Source organism: Lampris incognitus, chromosome 2, assembly GCF_029633865.1.
Source record: "Lampris incognitus isolate fLamInc1 chromosome 2, fLamInc1.hap2, whole genome shotgun sequence".
NCBI lineage: Eukaryota > Metazoa > Chordata > Actinopteri > Lampriformes > Lampridae > Lampris > Lampris incognitus.
In genome coordinates, this window is record NC_079212.1 from 142,406,829 (window position 1) to 142,419,629 (window position 12,801).

The 12,801-nt window shown below is 45.4% G+C and overlaps 1 protein-coding gene across 2 annotated transcripts in view; it reads left to right on the forward strand.

The window, feature by feature from the left end:
- The first annotated feature begins 389 nt into the window (after positions 1 to 389).
- eya2 (EYA transcriptional coactivator and phosphatase 2) overlaps positions 390 to 12,801 on the forward strand; it is a 43,355-nt gene continuing 30,943 nt past the window's right edge. For both annotated transcript variants that reach the window (XM_056272943.1, XM_056272944.1), the window contains exons 1-4: positions 390 to 502; positions 3,877 to 3,917; positions 4,927 to 5,051; positions 8,767 to 8,880. In XM_056272943.1, the coding sequence (XP_056128918.1) occupies positions 4,949 to 5,051; positions 8,767 to 8,880 (217 nt within the window). In that variant the 5' untranslated portion in view covers positions 390 to 502; positions 3,877 to 3,917; positions 4,927 to 4,948. The remainder of the gene's footprint in view (positions 503 to 3,876; positions 3,918 to 4,926; positions 5,052 to 8,766; positions 8,881 to 12,801) is intronic.

Below are 12,801 nucleotides of genomic sequence, written 5' to 3' on the forward strand. Positions count from 1 at the left end.
TCACTTGTCCCATAAGAAACCAGCGGCGGCATCCAAATCTCCAACACGAGAACGATATCATAACTGTTATGTATAATGGCGGCCCTGTGGCGGCCTGGCGGCCTGTCCAGGGTGTCTCCCCGCCCGCCGCCCAGTGACTGCTGGGATAGGCTCCGGCGTCCGATAAGCGGTTCGGATAATGGAATGGAATGCAATTTTCAACTGTCCGAGAGAAGAGACGGGATTACCCCCCCCTCCCCTCCCCTCCCCTCTCCCCCCCCCAACCCGCCCACACCTTCTGCGCTCTCCCCGTTCGCGCCGGGGCGCAGTCCCAGCCCGCAGCACGTAGCCGCATGTCAGTCACCGGCATACCTGTCCTGATGCGCTGCCTTCACTGTTGTTTTTCTGCAGGCGAGCTGACGGCTTGAGAGGAACTTGACAAACAGCGCTGTGAAGGGATAAAGGGGCTAAATCTCTCCCTCTCTCCCTCTCTCCCTCTCTCTCTCTCTCTCCACGGGGGCAGGTAAAGTAACGGTGACACAGTCTGCTTTTAGTCAGGACAGTAAATGAATGTGTATATTAACAGTGGTGCTAACGTGTTCTTTTTTTGGGGTGGGGTGGGGGGGTGCAGTTTACCTTTAACCTCCACACAGTCACAGAGTGATTAAGGACAATGCAGATAATAGCTCCGTGACAATGGACAGTGTAGCCTATAGATTTTATAGGCTACATTGTCCTTCTTAATAACTCACTGTGTGGACAGCAAAGCAGCTGTCAGGTGTGCTGCGTCAAGGTAGATTGCCCCCCCCCACCCAAAAAAAAAGAAAGTTAGCACCAGCCGCTGCACCTTCTAGGCAAGTGTGTGCTAATGCAGCAGGCTTTGGGCACTTTGTAGAGAGTCTGTCAGAGGAATTTTGTGGAGCGCACTGAAATGTGTTGGAATTCTGCACCGAGGCTTATTCGGGAATAGGACACGCGTTCTGAAATGCCCCGTACAAAAACATTCGTGGGTTTGAGCGCTTTGAGCTGCACGAATCGACACAGGCAACGAGAGGTAAATGGTGATTAATAAATAGTAATAGGGCACTTTTGAGACACAGTGTTAATACAGCAGACGGCTTAAAAATACCAGTTGGATTAATACATGTTGGAATGTTGTATCTTGTGCCATTTCCTGTTTTTTTTTCTAATGTGATCTCTCATCCTTTCATTACAAGAAAAGAAGAAAAAAGAATGAAATGGGGAGTTAGACCTGACATTTCTGAACCCGAGGGTTTGAGTCTAGTCACACATATTTTGGCCTACACTGCCTAGTCTGGTAACTACTATTAAGAAGTCAAGTTTAGATTAAGGCCCCATTTATGACCAACGTTAAATACGGAAGTAGGTAAAATGCGTCCATTTCGTCCATATCTGTACACGTTTACAAACACGTTTACAATTAAGTAACCAAAAATATTGGTAACACTTTAGTATGGGGAACGTAGTCACCATTAATTAGGTGCTTATTAGCATGCAAATTAGCAACATATTGGCTCTTAATTGGTCATTATTATGTACTCATTAATGCCTTATTCTGCATGGCCTTATTATACAACCAGTAAGCCATTAACTATGAGTTTTCCCTCTATAACCTCAGAAGTATTGCTTATTAGTAGTACCATCTCAATATGCTTTGCTTAGTATGGCCTTTATAAGGTGGTAGTACCACAAGAAGAGTTATTCTGCCTTACTCACACTTAATGAATATGCTCTGTTCTTACATAACAAAACACAAAACTACAAGTGTTCATAGTGTTAAATTACTGTAAATTAAGGTTTTGTTACTTAGAATATGTTCCCCATACTAAAGTGACATCTTGATCATTACAAATTCACTCGTAATTAATTTTTTTTATGTTCCCCATACTAAAGTGTTACCAAAATATTTATTTACTGTATTTGAACGTGAAGTCAGGCATAATGTCAAACCTATTTCAACGTCCAGCAACACCAAAGCTGTGAAAACCCGCAGCATGTGTGGACTTTTCAACATCTTTACATCATTTGTAATATAAGACGTGATACCCCTGGCTCCCATTTTCCATGCTGTGGTGTGCTTTTTTCCCCCCCTGTATATCTGATGGAGTGTCTGGAGCGCTGTGCTGCAGGCAAACAATTTTTGTGTTATATTAAAATTTAATTTTGCAATTAAAAAGAGTACGTCGAAGCAATTTGCGGTAGTGCCTGTGATTTAAATAAAAATGTTATCTTTGTTTTTATAATTTTTAAAAAAAGAATTGTATACGTTTACTGAAGGCTTATGGATACGGACAAAAAGGAGCAGTACCACCGGAAACGGTGGGGGCAGTGTAGCCAATAGTTCAAGCGAGACCGGGGGAGACACGACGAAGACGTTTAGAAAATGGCGGACCTCGCGTTGTCGTTAGTGGGCTCACAGACCGCCGCCGTCTGTCCACATCGCTGCTTCAACAGGTAAATTATGAACAACGTCCCCAGCAGTCGCCATGTTTGTTGTTGTCAGAAACTGTGGACTCTCTGATGAACGGCCCTGATTTCGCTCCTAACTAAAACGACCACGGGCGGTCAAAATGACCGCCACGGTTTTTAAACTCCATATTCTGCCATGATAAATACCCAGTTGAGATATTAACGTATTGCATATGTTAGTACGTCTGCTAGGAAACGACCGACACCAAAATTAACATTTTAACAACTTCAATACTATTTTTTAACCAATCTAAACCCAAGAGAGGCATGGTCTAGCTTGAATGGCAAAATTGAAAAAGGGAAAATATGACCTGAAAAACAAAACGGAAAACACAAATTGCTAATCTAACAAACATAGCGAGGCCTATAAAACGTGAAATGTAAAAAAATACAAATAAAACAAGAATTGAAAATATTGAAACCGTCCCGAACGACGACCGGAAGTGAAAAACTACAACGACCGTGGGCGGTCAAAATACCGCCGCGGTTTTTAAACTCTATATTCTGTCAAGATAAATACCCAAATAAGATATTAATGCATTACATATGTTAGTATGCCTGTTAAGAAACGACTGACACCAAAATTAACATTTTAACAACTTTCAATACTGTTTTTCAAACGATCTAAAATGGCCGCCGTCCGTCGCCTGTAAATACAGCAGCGCCTCGGCGGTAGTCACGGTGCGTCTGTAACCAGACACGTTGGACATCATCACACATCAAGTGTAGACTATTTCTCTGCACTGGAGGGCGCTAGTGAGTTCCTAGGACTGCGCGACGAACTTCACGGAGGAAATGACGCGACAACACACGTCATAGACAGTGACGCGACGCACACGATCACGCGCACATTACAAGCGGTCATAATGACCGCCTCGGTCGTTCTAGTGCTGGCGGGTGTGTTGCTTAACGTCCATGCCAAGGTGAAGGAGCATGGAGGCATGTGGGCAGTGCCGGTCACCTCGTTTGAAATGGGTGTGTTTATGTTGGTGGGTAAAGGGGGAGGGGCCTAAATGAGCCTTAAAAAAGGGAAGAGGGCACCAGATACAGCATCCCAAGTACGGTTATTAACACCTTTAAGCCATCTGCTCACATTAACTGCTGTGTTTTAAGAGTTACGTGTCTTATTACTGATTGAATACACCATACTCCTTGTTAAGCAGATTTATTCCAACAATATATGCGCATATCGTTGCTCTCAAATGAAAATAGCCGACCTATAAAAAAAAATGAAGGATGTTAATAAAACAATCTGGTTTCCCCGTCGACACATTGGAGCCAATTAATCATAATCCGTTTAAATGTCTAGACATTGCAATTAAATCTCGTGCCCATGGCTGCGCTCATTATTACCTCATTTCAAAATGTATTTTCTGACCGTGCCCTGTTGTTGACCACTTTTCACAGGGCTGCTCCGTCTCCCTTGGACTCGACATAAATACTTACTGGTGAGTATTTTTGTCTCAAATAAAATTATAATGCACAATTCATTGATCAGATAGTGCACTTTTTACATGTGTCCGCATATCACGTCATCAATTTATAAACATGGATAATGCAGAATACTGTAATGAAGTGATGGTGAAGGAGACAATAGAGAATAACTGGTGCAGATTACGACAGTGTCGCAGTGTTTCTCCAACCCTGGTTTTTAAATAAAGCATTGGACCAGGTCGATTCGACCGAACTTTTCTGAAGTTTCATAGCTGACCTTGTGGCCCCTTTTCATTTATTTGTGATTTAATTTCTTTTTTTCTTTTTTTTTTCTTGTGTGTCAATTATGAGTGAATAACAAAACAACAGGTTCCAGTCTGACTACATTCTCAGGATGCTTGTCTAATGGAGTTAGTTCAGAATGACATGTGTTTCCTTTTGTCATTATACTCACTAGAAATTAATACTACCAGTCTTGATCATGGTGAAGTTGATAGATAGACAAACAGATAGACAGACAGATAGTTAGACAGATAGATAGATAGATAGATAGATAGATAGATAGATAGATAGATAGATAGATAGATAGAAGGGTTCTCAAGAGCAGCTTAGCAACAGTTAGCATACATTTCTTGCTCGGTCCAGTAACATTTTAACTCAAATTTTAAACTTTGTTTCAACCTGCTCATAACATAGTTTGTCGGGTTCGGGCTGTTCTGGAAGTTTCTGCTAAGTTTTCAGTCAGAGAAATAATTTCGTCCGGGGGGGGGGGTGAAAACCCACTCATCTTCATCTGGAAGTCCAATCAAATTGAAGAAATTCCTAAGAATTATTTAAGAAACTCTTTCACACTGGTCTCCAGTTATTTTTCATTATACTCGGTGTGTATCGCTTGCTTTTTGGACTTCCCCCAGCTCGCTGCTGACGTTTTTCGCCTCCCTTCTCCGAAAAGGGGAAACAAAAAAGGAAAGTTATCTGGACACGTTGTTGCGACACAGTAACGATCATTGTTTCTGTTTCCAGAGCGGTTGAAAGGAGAAGTGTCATGGCGGCGTACGGGCAGACCCAGTACAGCCCGGCCCTGCAGCCAGCTGGCCCATACACACCCTACACACACCACACACAGGGCTACAGCATGCCGTCCTACAGTGAGTGGAAACACACACACACACACACACACACACACACACACACACACACACACACACACACACACACACACACACACACACACATCTCCCCACCCTCACGCAAAAGTGAACACAAACACGTACACACACACATACAGACACCCCCCACACACACAAACACACACACACACACACACACACACACACACACACACACACACACACACACACACACACACACACACACACACACACATCTCCCCACCCTCACGCAAAAGTGAACACAAACACGTACACACACACATACAGACACCCCCCACACACACAAACACACACACACACACACATCTCCCCACCCTCACGCAAAACTGCACACAAACACACACACACACACACACACACACCTCCCAACCCTCATGCAAATGTGCACACAAACATACAGACATGCACACTCATGTGCGCACGCACACATACACAAACGCACACACACACATCTCCCCACTCTCACGTAAATGTGTACATAAACAAACACACACATGCAAGCACACACAGACACCCCCCCACACACACACACACATATCCCCACCCTCACGCAAAAGTGCACACACACACACACACACACACACACACACACACACACACACACACACACACACACAGGGCTACAGCATGCCATCCTACAGTAAGTGGGAACTCACACACACACACACACACACACACACACACACACCTCCCAGCCCTCATGCAAATGTGCACGTGCACTCGCACACACGCACACATCTCCCCATCCTCACACCCACACAAACACACACACGCACACATCCCCCCACGCTCACACACATACACACACTCGCATTCCTCACCCTCACACGAATGTGCACACACACACACACACCTCCCAACCCTCATGCAAACGTGCACAAAAAAACATACAGATGTACACATACACACACACACAAGGCTACAGCAAGCCATCCTACAGTAAGTGGAAACACAGACACACACACACACACACACACACACACACACACACACACCCCTCCCAACCCTCATGCAAATGTGCACACAAACACATACAAACATGCTCACACACGTGCGCACGCACACAAATGCACACACATCTCCCCACTCTCATGTAAATGTGTACATAAACAAACATAAACATGCAAGCACGCACACACACAGACACACACACACACATTATATAATATAGATGTGACTAATGAGAATCGGAATGTGTTTTATTGCCAAGTGAGCGTTGACGAACCAGGAAGTTGACTTGATGTGTTAATCAGTGTCACACTCAGATACGGTGTGTCACCATTTACATTAATGTTATGACAAAGAGAAATTAAGTAACAAACAAGTAACGTAAACATTATTATTTTATTTTTTATTTTTTGCAACCAACTCTTGTTTTTGTGGTGTTTGCCATCGTGTGTGTCGGTGTACCGTCTTCGTTCAGGACAGGGGACCACCGCTGGACTCAGCGTTACCGCAGTGTCTTATGGGACAAGTGAACATGTCCTTTAAACAACAAACCCCCCCTAGTGTCTCAGCCAGACTGTGTCCATGACTGTCTGTCATCTGTATATGCCCCTTTTCCACCACATGGTACCAGCTCCACTCAACTCCACTCGACTCGCCCTCTGTTCGTTTTCCGTTACTGGAAAGTACCGGCATCCTGGTAACTGTTACCACTTTCTGGTACCACCTTTGTCGAGGTTCCAAAACAACTGGAGCGGGTACCAAAATCAGTACTTTTTTTTTTTACATTTTAATAAACTTTATTGCAAAATCTTGACATGTAAAAATATAGCAGACATGTGCTCCACAAAATGCTACAGTAAGAAAGGACCCTGAATAAATAATAATTACAAAACAAATCTTCTAGGGATTATGAAAATGAGAAAACAACTTGTGCAAAAGCACAGAAAGAAAGAAAATAAACAAAGAAAGGAGTAAAAACAAACAATCCTTGTACAGCTTAATGGTTTTATTACTTTTTTAGTGTCAATGAAAGTCAGAGTTTTAATATATTCTTTAAACTCGCGTAAGAAACCAATAAAATTGGGGGAAACCTTTGTAAATCGGCACTTGTGTATATGAAATTTACCATAAAAATGAACAAATTCACAATAAATTCAGTGTCTTGTTTTCCACGTTTGAGATACGTAATGACGAATATCAGTGCAGACCTCTGATTGGTCAGAGAAATTGCGTCACTGCATCATTTTGCGTCATGCGTCATCAATGCACGTGTGGGTTATCGCCCGGCATTTTTGAATACCGAAGCGGTCGAGGCGGCGCTATCTTAAGAGTACATTTTGAAATTTAAAAACAAAAACGGAGAGCCGTGGATTACGGTAATGGAAAACGACACAGAAGTGAGTCGAGTCGAGTTCAGCCGGTATCGTGTGGTGAAAAAGGCGCATATGGCTTCTCTATGGTTGACGCTAGATCCAACGGGGTGTAGGCACGGAAGTAGCCGTGATTGGCTGTTGCGTCGGCCAATAGACAGCGCTGAACCTCGAAGCGCACTGACTTGAAACAAACGATGCGCGCTGAAACATTTAGCTAGCTAGCTTACAACTGACCTTAACATTGCCAGATCGTACTGTAACGATAGCTAACGTTGATGCTTGCTAACAATGGAAAGTCAGAGTTTCGACCCTAACCAACAACCAATCACGTCTACTTCCGTGCCTGCACCCCATTGGATCTAGCATCAACCCTTCTCTATTGTGCTGGCCGGCTAGTTTATGGACGGTTACCACTACCTACGGTAAGTATATCTGCTACTTCCTGCAGGCTGAACCAGGAAGTAGATCAGCAACGTCATCCACCATAGAATTAATAGGCAGCCATGGCTCAACTAGCCATTAGCTTAAATCGGCTGAGAATTATATCTGTATTGATTGGACACAGTAGGGTACATTGTTGGGCGTAGTTTCATCACCAATTGCCAACATTATGATAATTAAAAAAGTGGACTTTACAATTTGATTGATTTGATAATATTGTAACGCACACGGATAACTAGGCTCGCTAGCCGTCGGACCCTGAAGTCAACTGGTTAACGTTGTTGCGGGAGATCCGGGTTCGCATCCTGGCTGCGACGGTTCTCAGCTGCCCCCCTGAATTCGCTACAGTATAATAATTTCATATGTGTGTGTGTGTCAGTGTCAGCCCTGTGATGGCCTGGCGGCCTGTCCAGGGTGTCTCCCCGCCTGCCGCCCAATAACTGCTGGGATAGGCTCCAGCATCCCCGCGACCCTGACAGCAAATGAGCGGTTTGGATAATAGATGGATGGATGGACTTTGACCGACTTTCATTTTCACTTCCAAATGTGTGGTTTAGATAATTGGGGTTAAATTAGACTTACTGAAGCATGTCTGACATCCATGTTCAGTTGTCAGTTGTAAAGCTGAGACCAGCAGTGGTCCCCTATCCAAACTCTCCAGGATGAAGCCGGTCAGTAAAATTATATCATAACTGATATGTACGATGGAAAAACACGGACTGGAAAATAAGAATCATGTTGTAAAAAAAAAAAAAGGAAGTCAGCTTTTAACAGATGACAGTGTTATATATTGTTTTGGAGTGATTACTCCAAATGAGACTCTCTCTCTCTCTCCTTCTCCCTCACTCCCTCTCCCCCTCCTTCTCTCCCTCTCCCCCTCTATCTCTCTCTTGCTCTCGCCCTCTCTCTCTGTCTCCCCTCATATGTAGACATTAAAACAGAGGATGGTCTGAGTCATTCTCCAGGACAGACTGGACTGCTGGGTTACTCCAACTTCAGCAGCACTCCACCCAGTCAGGCGCTCTACAGCTACTCCACACACGGTCAGTCTCATACACATTATGTACGGGCTTGCTTGACCTTCATATCGCTCTCTCTCTCGCTCTCTCGCTCTCTCTCTGTGTCTCTCTCAGTTCAATTCAATGATGCTTTATTGGCATGACTGCTTTCATGACAATGTTGCTAAAGCAGGTGACAGTGAAATGGGTTAATAGAGTATTAAACAAAACAAACAAAAAAGATTAACTTAGACAAAAATCTTACATCAATAGAAATAACAGGAAGAGAACAGACAAACGATGTTCATATGGAACGTAGGTCGAATCGGAGGAAGTGAGGGACTACGTGAGATAAAGCAAAGCGACGATGAGGCTACAGAGTATCAGTTCAGTGTTAAACATTCTATTCAGGTACTCTGTTACTTTATAGATGATGTAAAATGAATACATGTGTAGCAGCAAGATAGGCTGAATGAGGTTTTATCACACACACACACACACACACACACACACAGACACACACACACACACACTATTATAAAGATATACACAAACACTTGCATACCATCTTTGAGTACTTCTTTATTGGCAAATAAAAGTGTGTCCTTGTTTATAGTGGTCTGTCTCATTCCTAGTGGGCGTCCAAGCACTGTCAACCTCTCCTCTCTCTCTTCGCCTCTCTCTCCTTTCTTCACTTCATAGCCTCTTCTCTTCTCTTCATAGCCTCTCCTCTCCTCTCTTCACTTCATGGCCTCTCTTCTCCTCTCTTCACTTCATAGCCTCTCCTCTCCTCTCGTCTCTGCTCTCTCCTCTCCTCTTCTCCCCTCTCCTCTCTTCACTTTATAGCCTCTCCTATTCTCTCCTCTCCTCTCCTCTCCTCCCCTCACTTCATAGCCTGTCCTCTCCTCTCTTCTCTTCACTTCATAGCCTCTCCTTCCCTCTCCCTCCACCACACCTGTTCTCCATTAGCTGCGGTCTGGGCTCCTGGCGTCAGACGTCTCTCTACCCCTCCTCGTTTCTGGGGGTCAGGCCCCCTTTCTCCACTCAGACCAACAACACAGCATGTGTGTGTGTGAGCAAGAGAGAGGGAGAGTGAGAGAGAGAGAGAGAGAGAGCGAGACAGAGAGAGCGAGAGAGAGCGAGACAGAGAGCGAGAGAGAGAGAAAACAACAGAGATGGACGAATAGTCATGCTATAAAACAAATGCTTGATGTTTTTGAGTGTTTGTGGTTTTCAACCCACACAGGGCTATGTGTGTGTGTGTGTGTGTGTGTGTGTGTGTGTGTGTGTGTGTGTGTGTGTGTGTGTTTCTGCTCTGCACATTCCTCCTCCGTGGTTCGGCGCCTAAAGCCTGACCCGCTCATTGCGACTTTATGGCTTTCAAAGTAGCGTGAAATTGACCTTCTGTGAGAGAGGGCAAAGGTTAAGAGGCATTTTATGAAGGGGCGAGGAGGTTTGATGTCGGTGGTAAAGGTAGAGACGGAGAGACGAGGAGGGCTCTTTATTTTTCACTGTATGGACAAGAACAAGGGTCGAAAAACGACTATGGCTCTGAGTCCAAATCTGTTTTCAGATGTCTCGAGTTTGACTTTCTCATGGTGAAACACAACATGTAGGAAAAGAATAGTTGATCATGAGGAAAATGATGAAAAGTGATAAGATTTTTTTTTGGACCCCCCCCCCCCCTTATTCTCCCCAATTGTATCCGGCCAATCACCCCACTCTTCTGAGCCATCCCAGTCACTGCTCCACTGCCTCTGCTGATCCGGGGAGGGCTTCAGACTACCACATGCCTCCTCCGATACATGCGGAGTCACCAGCTGCTCTTTCACCTGACAGTGAGGAGTTTCACTAGGGGGACGTAGCGAGTGGGAGGATCACGCGGCGTCATAGTGGGGGGGGGGAACCTACCTTTTTATTTCTAACTAATTAGTGTCATAACTTCAGTTAAAATTGGCTCAATACATCCGTTGAGGGACTTAGAGAAAATAGTGGAGGCTCTCTGAGGTCCCTCTCACCCCTCTCTGAGGCCCCTCTCACCTCCTTACAAAAGGTGCAAAATGGTTTACTCCGCTCCTCACGAGCATCTCCCAGGGCAGCTCATCTAGTCCTGTCGTGAGTGACTGCTGATACAAGCACAAGCACAGTCATGTCTTTCCCAAAGAAAGCGAAATCTGGATTCCAGAAAAGAAAAGAAAAAAGGAAAGGGAGAGAAGGCAAAATGGGGGAAAACAACTGTTGAGTAATTGCTTCCAAAAGAGGTGAGCCAGCAGCTTTTAAAAGGAAGGTGGCTAGCCAACTCCTACTACCACAGCTAGGTAGCAGCTAGCTAGCTAACTCTTAACTCCTACTAACTAAACACGGTAGGTGTTAGCTAGCTAGCTAGTGCTGTATTATACATTTATCAGCATCATAGCTGCAATGACGTGAAAGTGATGCGTGAGAGACAAAAGAGGAAAAGGGCCCACAGAGACTTATGCATAGGGCCCAGAATTTTGTGCTACACCCCTGAGCATGCTATTCCCCCAGTTGCCCCTTCTCCCCGAGCAGGCACCCCGACTGACCAGAGGAGGTGCTAGTGCAGCGACCAGGACACGTACCCACATAGGCTTCCTACCCGTAGACACGGCCAATTGTGTCTGTAGGGACGCCAGACCAAGCCAGAGGTCACACGGAGATTTGATTCGGCAATCCCCGTGTTGGTAGGCAATGGAATAGATCGCCACCCCACCCGGATGCCATGATATGAAATTATGTGTTTACATGTAGAGAGTGGTTGAGATATTGAATATATATCTGGTATGTATATCTTGGATAATATGTGAGATTAGCTGTTCAAGTTCACCTCATTCACACAAAAACTGCAGAAAAAACAGAATATACATATATACTGGTAAAAGGAAATTTCAAGTGACTGCAAAAGCTTAACATGGAAAGGATATGAGATGCCTCGATATCCTACCTTGTGTCAGTATGCAGCAGCTATCACATTCATATACTATTGGAATAATTGGGGTGTGGGCGTCACGTCAGTTATTGGGAATGGATGTTGTGTTCACATATGGGGCAGGACGCGGAAGCTGGGCAGGCTAAGCTAACTGCTAGCTCATGCAGACCAGCGGTTCCCATAACACTGAGAATGGTCTGGCGGCGGCCTCGCCTGGCGTTGCCTGTCGTGTTTTTGGTGTCGTCGTATGGAGCGCAGGGAGGTATGTTGAGGATATCTGGCTGGGAGAGCTGAGAGCTGATCAGTTGGGAGACCTTGGTCTGCTGTGTCCTGTGGGCCCAGGGACCACGGCCCTGCCTGGAGCTGCACCCGAAGAGGAGACACCGAGAGCGGTCTGACAGGACGCGGAAGCAGGGCAGGCTAAGCTAACCGCTAGTCCATGCAGACCGGCAGTTCCGATAACACCGAGGGCGGTCTAGCGGCGACCTCGCTTGGCGTTGACTGTGGTGTTTTTGGTGTCGTTGTGTGGAGTGCAGGGAGGCGTGTGAGTGCAGGAGACCTTGGTCTGCGGCGTCCGGTGGGCCCAAGGACCATGCCGCCGGCCTGGAGCTGCACCCAAAGAGGATGCGCCGAGGGCGGTCTGACAGGACGCGGAAGTGGGGCAGGCTAAGCTAACTGCTAACCCATGCAGATCGGCAGTTCTGATAACACCGAGGGCGGTCTTGTGGCGGCCCCGCCTGGCGTTGACTGTGGTGTTTTTGGTGATTCCCGATATGCCAGATCTCAAATAGAATAAGTGAGATCCCCAAACGGCATCATAGGAAGATAAACCTGCATGTGAACCCTTGGACTCACTGCAGCTCCTCTGATGAGAACTTCTGAGAACTCTCCAGCCTCTGACCTGTCTGTCCTGCCCTCCGGTCTCTGTAGCAGAAAGTAGTTTGGCCTTACAAGATGCTGCTGTAAGGCTTAAAACGTGTTTGGCTCCTTCGTGAGTAAGTCGTTAAAGCAGTACTACA